The sequence below is a fragment of the Nomascus leucogenys genome, chromosome 3 (assembly GCF_006542625.1).
Source record: "Nomascus leucogenys isolate Asia chromosome 3, Asia_NLE_v1, whole genome shotgun sequence".
NCBI lineage: Eukaryota > Metazoa > Chordata > Mammalia > Primates > Hylobatidae > Nomascus > Nomascus leucogenys.
Genome location: NC_044383.1, coordinates 85,913,545 through 85,928,994, shown reverse-complemented (window position 1 = coordinate 85,928,994; position 15,450 = coordinate 85,913,545). Strand labels below are relative to the sequence as shown.

Genomic DNA, 15,450 nt, shown 5'->3' with positions numbered 1-15,450 from the left:
CTGCACTCCAGCCTGGGCAACAGAGCAAGACCCTGTCCCTAAAAGACATTTTTTTTTTTTTAAAGAAAAAAGTCTCCCTCATAGCCCTGTTCTACAAAAGTCCTATTTCCTTCCCCACAAATAGCCTCTGTTACACTGTTGTTAGTTTCTTGTGTGAAGATTTACTTTTAAAATAGAACTACTTTTTAGTATATCTTCTAGTGATCTTAGTTTCAGTAGGCTTAGGAAAAGGATCTGAGAGAAATGGTATTTAATAACTGTGATATATTTAAGAATCATTGGCATTTATTTTCAATGAGGTTACAAGATTCTTTTCTTTGAAAACACTGTCAACTTACAGAGTCAACTAATTCATGACCGAAAATGTATTAGAAAATTGTCATCTGGAGAAACTGTCGTCACATACCAGAAAAATGAAAACCTTGAAATGAATGGGGATTCTTTAATGTTTGCCAGCCTCATGAATTCTGAGTCACCTCTGAATGAAAGCCCTACTGATGACAGTGAAAAAGAAGCCAGCCATTCTGAAAGCAATGTTGATGCTGACAGTGAGCCTTCAGAATCTGAAAGTGCTTCAAAGCAGACTGGGCTGTTCAGATCCAGTAGTGGATCCGGTGTGCACCCAGATGGACCCCTTTACCGTCTGTCAGCAGGTGAACTGCTGTACACCAAGGAGACTGACAGTGGTGATAAGGAAATGGCTGAAGCTATTTCTGAACTTCGTTTGAGCAGCACTGTAACTGGAGATCAAGATTTTGACAGAGAAAATCAGCCACTAAGTATTTCACATAATTTATGTTTTTTAGAGGGGAAGCATTTGAGGTCTCATAGTCCCCAAAATGCTTTTCAGACCCTTTCTCAGAGCTATATAACTACTTCTAAAGAATGTTCAATTCAGTCCTGTCTTTACCAGTTTACATCTGTGGAATTACTAATGGGGAATAATAAGCTTCTATGTGAGAATTGTACTAAAAACAAACAGAAGTACCAAGAAGAAGCCAGTTTTGCAGGTAACTATTTTTTTAATTAAATAATTATTGATCTCCTGATAGTGTCTAGTGAGTTACAAATTTCACTGATAATTTTACTGAGAATCTTGTCTCTATACTTGTGTTACTTAGGCACAGACATGTTTTCATTCATATTTGTACCTGAGCGCTTACAATACTGGGCAGAACAGATTTTCAATAGTTTTTTTGTTTAAATAAATTGAAGAGCAGGAAGTATACAACTCTGCCCTGAAAATGCAAACCCATATAATCTTATTTTAATTTTATTTGAGGGAACTACCTATCTGAAATCTATCCAGAAGAAATATCCCTACAACTTTTTTTTTTTTTTTTTTTTGAGATGGAGTCTCACTGTTGCCCAGGCTGGAGTACAGTGGCACGATCTCGGCTCACTGCAACCTCCACCTCCTGAGTTCAAGCGATTATTCTGCCTCAGCCTCCTGAGTAGCTGAGATTACAGGCACCTGCCACCATGCCCAGCTAATTTTTGTATTTTTAGTAGAGATGGGGTTTCGCCATCTTGGCCAGGCTGGTCTTGAATGCCTGACCTCATGATCCACCCGCCTTGGCCTCCCAAAGTACTGAGATTATAGGCATGAGCCACCATGCCCGGCCTCCCTAAAACTTCTAATTGTATCACTGGTAACATAAATGATGAGGCTAATGTGTTTCACAGATCCTATCAATCTGTTGTAAACTCAACGTAAGATAAATTTTGAAGATTTTAAATGGTAGCATGTCATAAAGCTAGCGCTGTAATTACCATGATTGTTGGTCAGAGAAAAGTGGAGAAAGGGGGAAAATAAGAAATTTTCAGTTCATCTTTATTCTTGAATAAATGGAAAGAATACTCTGATTCTTAGTGACTACTTGTTTTAAAATGTAGGCTTTATTATTCAGGTACGGTGAGGCTAAAAGATCAGGAGATAATTGCCACTGAAGAAATAGTGTGTTATTCATAGTTCCCAAGAAGTGGGGGCCCACCTTCCTGCACAGGACCACACAGGGAAGCGCCAGCGTCAGTCAGGAGGTGAGGGAGTGAGGGGAAAACATGGGCAGGAGCGTTCAGTGTGATTTCTAAAGGAAGAAATGGATAAGGCAGGCTAAGCAGGCTTAGGATTGGCTAGTTTGAATAATATTAGTGGGCTCTGGGATATAGGAGCTGTCTGTAGTTATCAGGTGCCTGGTCCTAGAGTGATTACAGCAAGTGGATAGTGTCCCAGAGTATAAGAGCCCAGTGAAGGAGGTTGTTGGGGTATGCACTCTGGGCTCTGGATTGGTTGTGTATGAAAGGCATGCGTATGTAAGTTGTTTACTATCTCTAGGAATTAGCCCTGGGAGGGGTTGTCCCTCCAATGTTAACCAGACCCTAGGTGTCAAAGCATCAGAATAAAGACATACTTAATACACTAGTAATAAAGAAATGGGAGAAGGAAGAAATACCTATATGTAATTGGCAATGTTCAAATACTAACATAAATCTTAGGAATGTAGAAATTGGGGCTGGGCGCAGTGGCTTACTCCTGTAATCCCAACACTTTGGGAGGCCAAGGCATGAGGATTGCTTGTAGGCAGGAGTTCAAAACCAGTCTGAGGAACATAGTGAGATCCCATGTCTACAAAAAATGTTTAAAAAATTAGCCAGGTGGGGTGGCATGCACCTGTAGTCCCAGCTACTTGGGAGGCTGAGGTGGGAGGATTGCTTGTGCCTGGGAGGTCAAGGCTGCAGTGAGCCATGACCACCTCCCCACTTCAGCCTGGGTAACAGCAATCTCCAAAAAAAAAAAAAAAAAAAGAAAAGAAAAATTTAGAAATATTTTTAAACCCAAATTCTTCAACTACACATGTGCTTCTGATGATTTTTAGCTGGACGGCATTGACAGAAATTAATTCTAGTCCATCTGCTTTCCACCTTGCAAAATTTTGTTTCAAGTGTTACCTCTCCTATTCTTTGTTCTTATTAACTGTGTGCCTTAAAAAAAAAAAAATTCCTTTACTTTCATTTTACAGAGTTTTAGGAAGGAGTAAAGACTGCCCTTTCATCAGAAATCCAATTTCTTTAACATTTTTAAAAATGTGGTATGATGCTTCTGTATAAATTTTTATTATACGGTAGATAATGTATAAAATGGAATTTTATAAATAAATTTATTGTATTTTATGTAGAAAAGAAAGTAGAAGGAGTTTATACTAATGCCAGGAAGCAATTGCTCATTTCTACTGTTCCCGCTGTCCTAATTCTCCATCTGAAAAGATTTCATCAGGTAAGTTTCTTCAGTAGCACCATAATTTTCATCACGTGTTTTACAGAGCTTTAAGTCCTATAGAATATTGTCAAGGATTAGACAATAACCAGTAACTTATTGAATTTTAAAATGTGTCATGTGAGATTTACTGCTCATCTAGCTATAATAGTTGATAAGACTTTCCTGATTAAAATTGTTTAATTCACAATATTTGAAAATTTAGGCAGCAGGAACCTAAATGGTATCTCTGTATATGTTTGTGTGGTAATAGAAAATAAGTTTTGTGGCCGGGCATGGTGGCTCCCCTCGGCCTTTGGGAGGCCGAGGTGGGTAGATCACCTGAGGTCAGGAGTTCGAGACCAGATGGAGATAAGAGTCTTGCTCTGTCGCACAGGCTGGAGTGCAGTGGCACAATCTCAGCTCACTGCAACCTCCACTTCCCGGGTTTAAGCAATTCTCCTGCCTCAGCCTCCCAAATAGCTGGGATTACAAGTGCCCACCACCACACTGGCTAATATTTGTATTTTTAGTAGAGAGAGGATTTCACCATGTTGGCCAGGCTGGTTTCGAACTCCTGACCTCAAGTGATCCACCTGCCTGGGCCTCCCAAAGTGCTGGGATTACAGGCGTGAGCCACCACGCCCAGCCCATACAATTTTCAAATAAAAATTTTAATTGTATAAAACAAATTATCAAGAAAACAAGGAGAAAACTTAAATGATTTTTTGGGGGAGGGTGAGGGAGGGAATCTCCCTCTGTTGCCAGGCTGGAGTACAGTGGCACAATCTCGGCTCCCTGCAACCTCCAACTCCTGGGTTCAAGCGATTCTCCTGATTCAGCCTCCCGAGTAGCTGAGATTACAGGTGTGTGCCACCACACCTAGCTAATTTTTGTATTTTTAGTAGAGATGGGGTTTCACCATGCTGGCCAGGCTGGTCTTGAACTCCTGACTTCAGGTGATCCGCCCACCTCGGCCTCCCAAAGTGCTGGGATTTTAGGCGTGAGCCACTGCACCTGGCCCTTAAATGAATATTTAACTTGACCTCTGTGTGAAAGACTTTCTAAATATAAAACCTTAAGAAGGAAATCTCAAGGAAAACTATTGATAGTTTACATATTTGCAACATTTTAGGTGGGATCCAGATGTGTGAGAAGAGATTTTTCTCCATCCTGCCATCCCTATCCACAGATTAGATTAAGTTCTGAATTCTTCCATAGCCAAGGTTATAGAAACTCAATGGAACTGAAATGACACAGAGAACAGAAGCAGACTTGTCATATCAGAGTGCCTAATGGAAAGGGTACATCTGCAGTGATTCTGTGTGAATAAGAGAGGATAATGCCAGATTGCAGAAGCTAATTTCATGATGCACCGCAGTTATTTTATATTTGGTACTTGCATCCCTGTTTAGAAACAACTTACAGAAATAATTCTTGCCCTTAAAGGGAAATATTTATGGACATCCATCTAGGTCTCTTTTTCTCTCAAGCTAAATGTAATGTCAGCAAAGCCACATTCTTATTCCCAGGGTTTGGGCATTGTAGGGAGCAGAGTCCCTAAGCAATGCCTGTGTTTCTAGTTCATTGACATCCCTGAACGCCTTCTCTATGGTAGCTTTAGGGCTGTATATCAGAAACATCCACAACACTTAAATGCAAATCTGAAACTGGATAGAGATCTTTGTCATAAATATGCCAAAATTTTAATATTGTAAGTATATAAAGAGTCTTAAAGATCAATAATAAAAATATCAGACCCTAATAGTAAAATGGGAAAAGAATATCAACTGACATTTCTAGAAGTACAAAGTACAGGCAAGTATGAAAAAGGTCCATCCTTCCCAGCAAATGAAAGGCAAAATAAAATGGCAGATTCTTTTTTCAACCTGTCCAAATTAGCAAAGATATAGTAGTGTTGATAAGGATGAACTGAGATAGAGACATTTTCATTTACCAGCATTGGGAGTGTAAGTTGGTAACACCTGCTAGAAAGCAATTTAGTAATGAATATGAAGAACATTGAGTAATTTTTTTTTTTTTTTTTTTTTTGAGATGGAGTTTCGCTTTTGTTGCCCAGGCTGGAGTGCAATGGCGCGATCTCGGCTCACTGCAACCTCCGCCTCCTGGGTTCAAGTGATTCTCCTGCCTCAGCCTCCTGAGTAGCTGAGATTACAGGCACCCACCACCACGCCTGGCTAATTTTTGTATTTTTAGTAGAAACAGGGTTTCACCATGTCAGTCAGGCTGGTCTTGAACTCCTGACCTCAGGTGATCCACCCACCTTGGCCTCCCAAAGCGCTTGGATTACAGGCATGAGCCACCGTGCCCAGCCGAGTAATGTTTTAAACAAAACAATTTTTGAACAAAGCTAATTACTCTTGATTAAGAACCTACCACAAGGAAATAGAGATATACACAAAAATTTGTGTGTCCCACTCAGATCATGCCAGACGTAAGGCCTACCTTAAATGTCCAATGTGCAGGATATCAAATTTATATTTTAATATGGAAAATGCAGTGTATCATTCCATTAAAGGGAAAAAGGCAGGAGACTGTATATGCAAATATAAGTCTAGATATTTTCCAAAAATTACCACCTAAAAAAAAGATTCATCTTATATTAAAGTCCTTCACACAGTCTCTTGTATGATGGGGTAATTTCTCAACAGCAAAGTACTGATTGAGGAGAACAGAATAGCTGAAGTGATCTCAGACAGTGCTGGTATTGGGTGCGTATAGAGGTCACCTGATGAAAAAGGCAAAGAAATTGAAAGTAGATTAAATATTCCTGGGATATGACCTCATAATTTCATGTCAGCTATTTTCAAGCCTTCTAAAGATCACTTGAAAAAACAAATCAGTAAGTGGATACACTTCAGCAAAAAAATAAGGGTTTTTTGTCTTTAAAGAAAGATAAGCCATAAAAAAGCAACAGATGTACAAAATAAAATGGCAGATTCTTTTTTCAACCTGTCCAAATTAGCAAAGATATAGTAGTGTTGATAAGGATGAACTGAGATAGAGACATTTTCATTTACCAGCATTGGGAGTGTAAGTTGGTAACACCTGCTAGAAAGCAAGTGTGATTAGTGATTAGTATGTGATTAGTATGCAAATGAAAGATCAGTCATTGACGTCATGAAAGGTTGCCTCTTTTAGTTTTTGTCTACCCATTCATTTCAGGTTTAGGTATCCTTTCATTCCAACAGAGTCCATTTCTATTTATGGGTCTCCTCAGTACCTTTGATATTTTATTAGCCAGTTTTTATTACCATTACATAATGCAAAGCATATACTTTTTAAGGTTTGCCTTTGAAAATTAGAAAAAGAGAGCATATTTAAGAACATAAAAGTACAATTTTATTTATGTAATATATAGCATTTACTTTTATTGATAAAATGTTTTGAGTGTTCAGGTTGTTTGTTTTAATGAATGAATATAATTGAATTTTAGAACTGAAAAGGACCTAATCTCATCCTTTTACATCTGGAATCAAGTTGACAACCAGTCACTGAGTTAGGCCTAGAACACCAATCTCTTTACTCTTTAGTTGAATATATTTTCATGATACCATATGTGTCAGTAGCTTAGCTTTTATATTGAATTTATTTTTCCGTAAGTGTTGAAAAGCCATAATGAAAGTAACTATTCCCCCTATTGTTTGTGGTAAAAATCCCCACGTAAATGAATAATCTTTGCAGTAACAATTTATGAAACCTAATTTTTAATTTAGTCATTAATTTTAGACTATACATTAGTCACATTTTTTATCTATGAAAAAACTAACTCCTACAATTTCTCTTTTGGTTTTAGTTAACAAACACAATGCTTTATATCTAATTGTTGCATTTCAAAAATGTTTTGGTCTTTTTAAGGCTGGCTTGAGTGTTCGTAAAGTAAACAGACATGTAGATTTTCCACTTGTGCTCGATTTAGCACCATTCTGTTCTGCTACTTGTAAGGTACAGTATTTTAAGATATTTAATTGATTTATAAATTAATATGCATGAAAGTATCCTATATATTATTAGACAATGCTTTTTCTAAAAAAAGAACTTCTCTTCTGAAAGGGAATTTTAATAGCCAGTGATTAAGTCAGTAATATGTAGAACATTTAATACATTGAATATGATTTTTGTCCTTTGGGAGACAAAGGAAAACTGAAAAGGTAAGGCATGAGGCATGATGGTTATGAAGGTCTAAGCTGTTTGTAAGTGCTACTGGAAGCTGATGGTTGCTGAGAGAAGTGAGGTTTTGTGTCCTCGCTTGTTCCTTGTGAACTGTTTAATCAGTAGTAGTTTTGCCATTTGTGGAGTTCTGTATCTTTTGCAAATCAGCATAGAAGTGAATTGTCTTTCGTGCCACTTCATGTGTACTACTGAGAGTAGTGTACTTGTCAGCGGAGTGTGATACTTCAAAACTGCTGCTACTTTAATAATTAGGTACAGAAAGCAGACTGGCTTATCATTGCTTATTTTACATGTAAGAATTGTGTAGATGAAGTAGATGACTTGGTCTTCTTTGAAGGAAGCAGTTATGGGGTAACATATTGTCCTGTTCATGATTACTGGCTAGAAGTCTAGATTTTGTGGTATGTAATAGAATGCTTATTGAACTTAATACTTTCAGTACATTGATAATCAAAACAAAAAAATCTTAAATGCAATTTTTGGTTGAATTACAGTGTATCTGCTGTGGAATACCAGCACTATCTGTCAATTGTTAATACTCAGTATTCCTAGAATTTGATAATGTGGTAAATAATAATGAAATTTAACAATCTTTGTGTTAAATTTATGAAAACATATTTTTTAAAAGTACCTATTACAGAGAATTTCCAATATACACAAAAGCAAATAGAACAGTACTATGAACTTCTAGCACCCAGCCCCAAAACCTTACATCCATGGCCAGTCCTACCCTATCCACACACTAATTCACTTTCTTCTCTTTTATCATTTTGAAGCAAACATCAGGAATCATTTCACCTATAATATTTCACTATGTATCTCTAACAGATAAGAATTGCTCCCTCTACACTTTTTAACATAACCACAATATCATTTAATAATTCTGTCATATCACCTAGTGTTCATATTTTCAATTGTCTCATAAATGTGATTTTTAAAATGAATTAGTAACCAGATGAGGACTGGATCTATATTTCATTTGTGCAATTTTTAATTTTAACTTTTTGGAATTTCTTTTAAAATTTAATTTTGTTTAATAATTACACATTTATATAGGCCCAAAGTCAAATGTACCTAAATAAGGTAAATTAAAAGATATCTGGCTTTTCTCCATGTCATTCTACCTGTTTGCTCCTTCCCCTTATAGGTAACCATTTTAAAAATTATGGCTTATTCTTTTATAATTTGTTTTTAAATATAAGCAGATAGGCATGTATATTTTCATCTCCCCTCTTAAATAATGGTAGCTGACACTATGTATCCTTTTTTCTGCCTTACTCTTAACATTATATCCTAGAGCTTATTTCGTAGCAGCATTTAGAGATAGTCTACACTCCATTTTTCAAGCAGCATAATACTCTATTGTGTGGATGCATTATAGTTTATTCAACCAGTCCCCAATTTATAGACATTTTAATTCGTGTTTTGATATTACAGATAATCCTGCAATTAATAGTGTGGTACATGTCTTTTGACATTTTGCTCATGTATTTATGGGATCAAATCCTAGAAAAAGGATTAATGAATCCAAGAGTAATACATACACAACTTAGCCTGATAACATGAAATATCCCTGCATAGGCCAGGCGCAGTGGCTTACGCCTGTAATCCCAGCGCTTTGGGAGGCCGAGGCAGGTGGATCACCTGAGGTCAAGAGTTTGAGACCAGCCTGTCCAACAAGGTAAAACCCTGTTTCTACTAAAAATACAAAAATTAGCTGGATGTGGTGACAGATGCCTGTAATCCCAGCTACTTGGGAAGGTGAGGCAGGAGAATTTCTTGAACCTGGGTGGCGGAGGTTGCAGTGAGCCGAGATCACGCCATTGCACTCTAGCCTGGGTGACAGAGCGAGACTCCAACTCAAAAAAAAGAGAGAGAGAAAAAAAGAAACATTCCTACATAGGGATTGTACCCTTTGCATTCCCATATGCAATATGTGTGAGTGCTCTTTTCCCCACAAATCAGCCAACAGAGAACCTTGTTAAGGTTTTTCAATTTTGCCAGCCTAATAAGTATGGAAAGTATCTCAGTTTTACTATGCATTTTTCTTATGTTAAGCAGATATACATTTACTTACTTTTCCTTACAACAGTATTTAACAAATATTACTAATTTGGGTTTTTTTCTTTGTTTAAAAGAATGTAAGCATGGGAGATAAAGTTCTCTATGGTCTCTACGGCATAGTGGAGCATAGTGGCTCGATGAGAGAAGGCCACTACACTGCTTATGTGAAAGTGAGAACACCCTCCAGGAAATTATCAGAACATACCACTAAGAAGAAAAATGTGCCTGGTATGCCATCCTAAATTTATTTTATTCTTAAAAACAAATGAATGTGTGCTTCCTTTTCTATGAGAGCTAAGTTATTATTTCATAGATGCCTCTAGTGGATTTGCTTGCTTGCTTTATTTTATTTTAACTTGATTGATTGATTGAGACAGAGTCTCAGTCATCCAAGCTGGAGTGCAGTGGCACAATCGTGGCTCACTGCAACCTCTGTCTCCTGGGTTCAAGTGATTCTTATGCCTCAGCCTCCCGAATAGCTGAGATTACAGGCACGTGCTACCACACGTGACGAATTTTTTATATTTTTAGTAGAGACGGGGTTTTGCCGTGTTGGCCAGGCTGGCCTCAAACTCCTGACCTCAAGTGATTTGCCCGCCTCAGCCTCCCAAAGTGCTGGGATTACAGGTGTAAGCCACCATGCCCAGCCTCAACTGGATTCACCTTAAGTGAGAATTCCCTCTAAGAGTGCCTAGAAAATCTCAAATATTATGAAGACTGTACCCTTCTAGATCATATGAGATGACATGGTATTTTAAGGTACTGAGTCATTATGTATTATAGTGGAGTAGCATTTTATTTAACAATACCAAAAGTTTTTGAAGCCATACCAGATTGTCAGAAGAGTTGGAGTTGAAAATTTGCTGGCTTTGTTTATGGATCATCCAACTAACTTTGCTTTTTTTGTTTTGTTTTTGAAATGAGGTCTCACTTTGTCACCCAGGCTGGATTGCAGTAGCACGATCTCGGCTCACTGCAACCTTTGCCTTCCAGGTTCAAGCGATTCTCCTGCCTCAGCCTCCCAAGTACCTGGGACTCCAGGCGCCTGCCACCACACCCGGCTAATGTCTTTTTTTAAAATTAGAGATGGGGTTTCATCATGTTGGCCGGGTTGGTCTCAAACTCCTGACCTCAAGTGATCTACCCACCTCAGCCTCCCAAGTGCTGGGATTACAGGCATGAGCCACTGCGCTGGGCCAGACAGCATTATTAATATTATCCCTATAATATTAATGCTTTGAAAGAATTTGTTCTAATGAGAACACATGGACACAGGGAGGGGAACATCACACACTGGGCCTGTCCAGGGGTGGGGGGCTAGGGGAGGGATAGCATTAGGAGAAATACCTAATATAGATGACAGGTTGATGGGTGCAGCAAACCACCACGGCACATGTATACCTATGTAACAAACCTGCACGTTCTACACAGGTATCCCAGAACTTAAAAATATAATTAAAAAAAAAAAAAAGAATTCGTTCTTTTTGGAAAATGCTTAACCCAAGAAAAAACAGACTTCTCAGGTAAAATTTGGCATTAGATAGAGTTTGTAATGAATATGTTATTTGTAATTTAGAGTAAGAACCTAAAGCATACTTACTTTAAAATTGTATTTCTTTTTGTTTTGCTAGGTTTGAAAGAGGCTGATAGTGAATCAGCAGGCCAGTGGGTCCATGTTAGTGACACTTACGTACAGGTGGTTCCAGAATCAAGAGCGCTTAGTGCACAAGCCTACCTTCTTTTCTATGAAAGAGTATTATAACTATTAATGGTAATGATTATTTAGGTCATTTGTTTTTGAATGCCGCAGTGATAACTGTAATATATAACGTGCCTTTGTAGTCTTCCCTCTTCTGTAGGAATAGCATGTTCCTCAAATGGTCCTGAACTTTTTCACCATTTTGGTGAACACTTTTAAAGTAAATTTACTCAATGCTTTAAAATTCATAGTCTTAAAATAAATGTGAATTTTGTTTCCAGGTATTTATTCTGGGGTACAAAAACCTCCCAGAATTTATAGTAGGAAAGGAAACCCCTTTATGATGTGGCTTATTATTACAAGCATTCAGAAATGATGCTGGCTAAGTCAAATCATTCCTTGAGACAGTGTTTCCTAAATGTAATGCCACCTTCCTGAACTCTCACATATTCCGTATCATGATTATTTTTAAAAATATATTTTTAGCCTTTTGTAACCCTAGTCTTGTTTTGAGCAATCATATTCCATGTTTTATCTGCTTTTATATTTTTATAATAAATATTAAAATAAAACTATTAAAAATTGTTTATCCACGTACCACTTAACTTAAAATCATCTCAGGGCCATCCAGTGGTATATGTGTACTACCATTTAGGAAACTGCTATGACACATAATTTCATGAAGTAACACCTAATATGGTGTAGTTCCCTGGTCATATTTTATACAATTCAACCATATAAAAGGGTGTCACTGTAATTTCAGTAGTGTGGGTTTACAAATAATCTGTTGGTTAGCTTATTACTTTGAGGTTTTGAAAAACTAGAAATATATTGAGGCATTTCATAAACATATCTCTTGCACCCTCTTCATGGTGGAGTTAAGGATAACTTGCAAGTGGTTGGCCAAGGCCAAATATAGATGATTTTAACATTTAGAATTGGCAATTAGAAGTTGATAATCCATATAGGACCATAGGATAGCTTTGAAATATAAATTACCAAATTATATTTGTAAATGATAGAGAATTATATTCTTAACAGAAAAATACATACTTTTTTTACTTCTTGTAAATACTAAACAGAGTTTTGGGGTTTTGAAATCACTTTGTCTTCAGCAAGCATCATTAATAAGTTCAGGTGAATTTAGCTTTTATTTTAATGGGGCATTAAGCTGGCATTTTTGATTTTCTTTTTAAATAATTAAATAACAGCAAAAATATCATTTTTCCCCTCTAGAATACAAATTATTGAGCTGTCAAAACTTGGCATGAAGAATATTACTATTACTTAGGCTTAAATATCAAAAAATAATGGCTACTTCAGTGTCATATTGTTGAAATAGAAACAAAACTGCATGGTTCAAGCATCCTAATCATTAGTGCCAATGAATGATAGTGCAGGCAAGTGCCAGGTAAATGCCTAGTCCCACTTTATTCTCCTCCTGGGAAGAAAGGATAAGAATAGTGGCTGCCGATAATATATGGAAATATTTAATCAAGACTGACTGTCTTAAACACATAAGCGTATATAATGTTATCAAGGTTACCAGTGCTGCCTTTTGATATATGGATGAACATAACTGTGATTAAAGATAGTAATAGTATACAAAATGCAGAGCTTAAAAATGTCATTGCATAAAGTCTATTTTTAAGATGTTGAAACGTTAGTAGTGTTTTTCTTGATTTTTAACAGTGAAATAATCAAGAAATATGTCTTTAAGTTAATCTGCAAAGTCAAGCTGTGTTCTGTGAAAGGTATTTTACAGCATTTTCTGTTTAACTGTAATCCATTATCAATGAAGATCTCAGTACCAGAGCAGTGAATTTTTTGAAAAATATTGAATGTCTTTATTCAAGTCAGCCATCTTGGTAAGAGCAGTTTTCATCCCCCCACTGCCCAAATGTAAATATAGATCACCTAATTTTTCTTACAGAAAGATACTGTTAAGAGGCATGCACTTTTCATCGGATGGTCACTTGTTTCTTGTTTCAAAGACAAATATTTGGATAGATACCCATACTTGCTATGAGTCAGTCACAGTGCTGACACTATTTTAACATCACTTAAAATGGAAAGATGTACATAGATTTTTGACATTATTCCAGAAGTAACATGCAAGTAAGATATTTTTATTGTCATTTTCTTCATGTTAAATGAGCTACTTATGAAATCTATTTTTTTATGGCCTAGAGTTTATGAGTGCTTTTTCCTTGTCTTCTGAAAATGGAATAAATTTGATTTTTGATACTTAAGAATTTCCTAAAGATAGTTTTTGTAACAGAGAAAGCATGTTAAATTACACATGGGTCTACATTAAAATTTTTGTTTTTATTTTGAGTATTTCCAAAGCACATTTGCAGGGATAGTAAATGTATATAGTAGCAAGTCTACTATAACAACAATAGTTTCTGGATCACCTCAGGAAACAGTATAAATAATAATGTTTACTTATCATCAACATAACTACCATAGTGTTTGAATGAATTAAAGTTTCACTAGCTTTATTTAGAAACTGGTTTACCCCAGCTTCCCATTTTTTTTTCCAAATATAAAATGATAAAATATTGATTATGTGCCAATATTGTGTCATTTAATGTTCTTAAAACTTGTGAAGACCACCTTTTTAGGTAGCTGAGTAGAGCGATAGTTGGTATCAATTTATTAGCCAGGCATGGTGGCTCATGCTGTTGGGAGGCTGAGTGGGGAAGATGCTTGAGCCCAGGAGGTCAAGGTGCAGTGAGCCATTGATCACACCACTGCACTCCTGCAGAGTGACGGAGTGAGACCCTGTCTCAAAAATAAATAAAAAGAAGACAGTTGGTATCAATTCAAAGAATAGTTGATGCCTGTTCTCTTATTTTAAATGTACCAACAGAGCTATTTTACTGTATTTAATAGTTCTTAGCTTCCATGGGTGATGATTTTAATCAGTGATTTTATGCAATAGCTGAATAAAATTTTCTGAAGATTAAGCTGTGAAATGTATCAACCCTCATCTAATTTTTGTAGTACAAAATGACATCCTGATTCCTTTTAAAAATTCATGTTTGTAACTTATTTTTCTGCATGTATTGATCAAATAAGCCTAAACCAAATATGTGCAATAAAATTGAGCCTTTAGATAGTATCTAGTGCATTGTGAAAAAAGATTATTTCTAGATATTTATGATGTTTTTGTTTATGTAGAAATCATGAACTCAAATCTGTTTAAAAGATGACTATATTTTCAATTTTGAGTAATAAATTTATATTATTCCTACTGTTCATTTTCTTTTGCCATGTTTCTAGAAAATAGCTGTGTAACTTATTGAGCGTTATTTTGGTGTTACTGTATAAAACATGCATAATAAATATTTTTATTTATCTCATGTTACAAGATTGGTCCTGGAATTTTCGCAGTTTACGTTATTGACAATGTTTTATCAACAATGCATTTGCTTATGTCTTAGTCCACCCAGGCTGCTATAATAAAATACCATAAACTAGGTGGTGTATTAACAAAAATTTATTTCTCACAGTTCTGGGGGCTGGGAAGTTCAAGATCAAGGTGCCAGTAGACTTGGGGTCTGGTAAGGGCCCACTTCTGTTCATAAAGACAGCACTTTCTTGCTGTGTCCTCACATGGGAAAAGTACAAGGCATCTCTGTGGGTCCCTTTTCTTGCAGCCCATTCATGAGGGTTCCATCCTCATGACCTAATCACTTCCCAAAGGCCCTATCTCCAAATACCATCACATTGGGGATTTGTGAATGTTGTAGGGGACATAAACCTTCAGTTCATAGCAGCTTTCTCAGCTATGTTCAAAATACCCTACATATTTTAGAAATTCTCTATTTCAAAACAAAATAGCTTATGGGCCACTTTCACTCAGATTTCAGTATCTACCAAGGATGATCATCTTCCTTTCAGGGGTTTCTTAAAAGGTGTATTACTTAGACAGGATAATTATTAAGACAAGGGTAAGGTCTTGCACCAGCAATTAAGAAATATTTTGCCTACTCATTTGTGTCTAAACTTCTTCCAGGTCATGAAGCTCTTTGAGATTATGATGAAAGTTAGAGACTATCTTTTATTTGTTTAGTCATTTAGTAAGTATTTGTTAGGCCAGGCACGGTGGCTCATGCCTGTAATCCCAGCACTTTGGGTGGCCAAGGTGGGCAGATCACCTGAGACCAGGAGTTCAAGACCAGCCTGGCCAACATGACAAAACCCCATCTCTACTAAAAATACAAAAAATTAG

At 36.6% G+C, this 15,450-nt stretch overlaps 1 protein-coding gene across 4 annotated transcripts in view; it reads left to right on the top strand.

The window, feature by feature from the left end:
• USP45 (ubiquitin specific peptidase 45) overlaps positions 1-14,583 on the top strand; it is an 85,256-nt gene extending 70,673 nt beyond the window's left edge. For all 4 annotated transcript variants that reach the window (XM_030809490.1, XM_003258369.4, XM_030809495.1 and 1 more), the window contains 5 exons: positions 341-1,010; positions 3,177-3,274; positions 7,133-7,219; positions 9,586-9,739; positions 11,143-14,583. In XM_030809490.1, coding sequence (XP_030665350.1) covers positions 341-1,010; positions 3,177-3,274; positions 7,133-7,219; positions 9,586-9,739; positions 11,143-11,273 — 1,140 coding nt within the window. In that variant the 3' untranslated portion in view covers positions 11,274-14,583. The remainder of the gene's footprint in view (positions 1-340; positions 1,011-3,176; positions 3,275-7,132; positions 7,220-9,585; positions 9,740-11,142) is intronic.
• Positions 14,584-15,450: the final 867 nt, after the last annotated feature.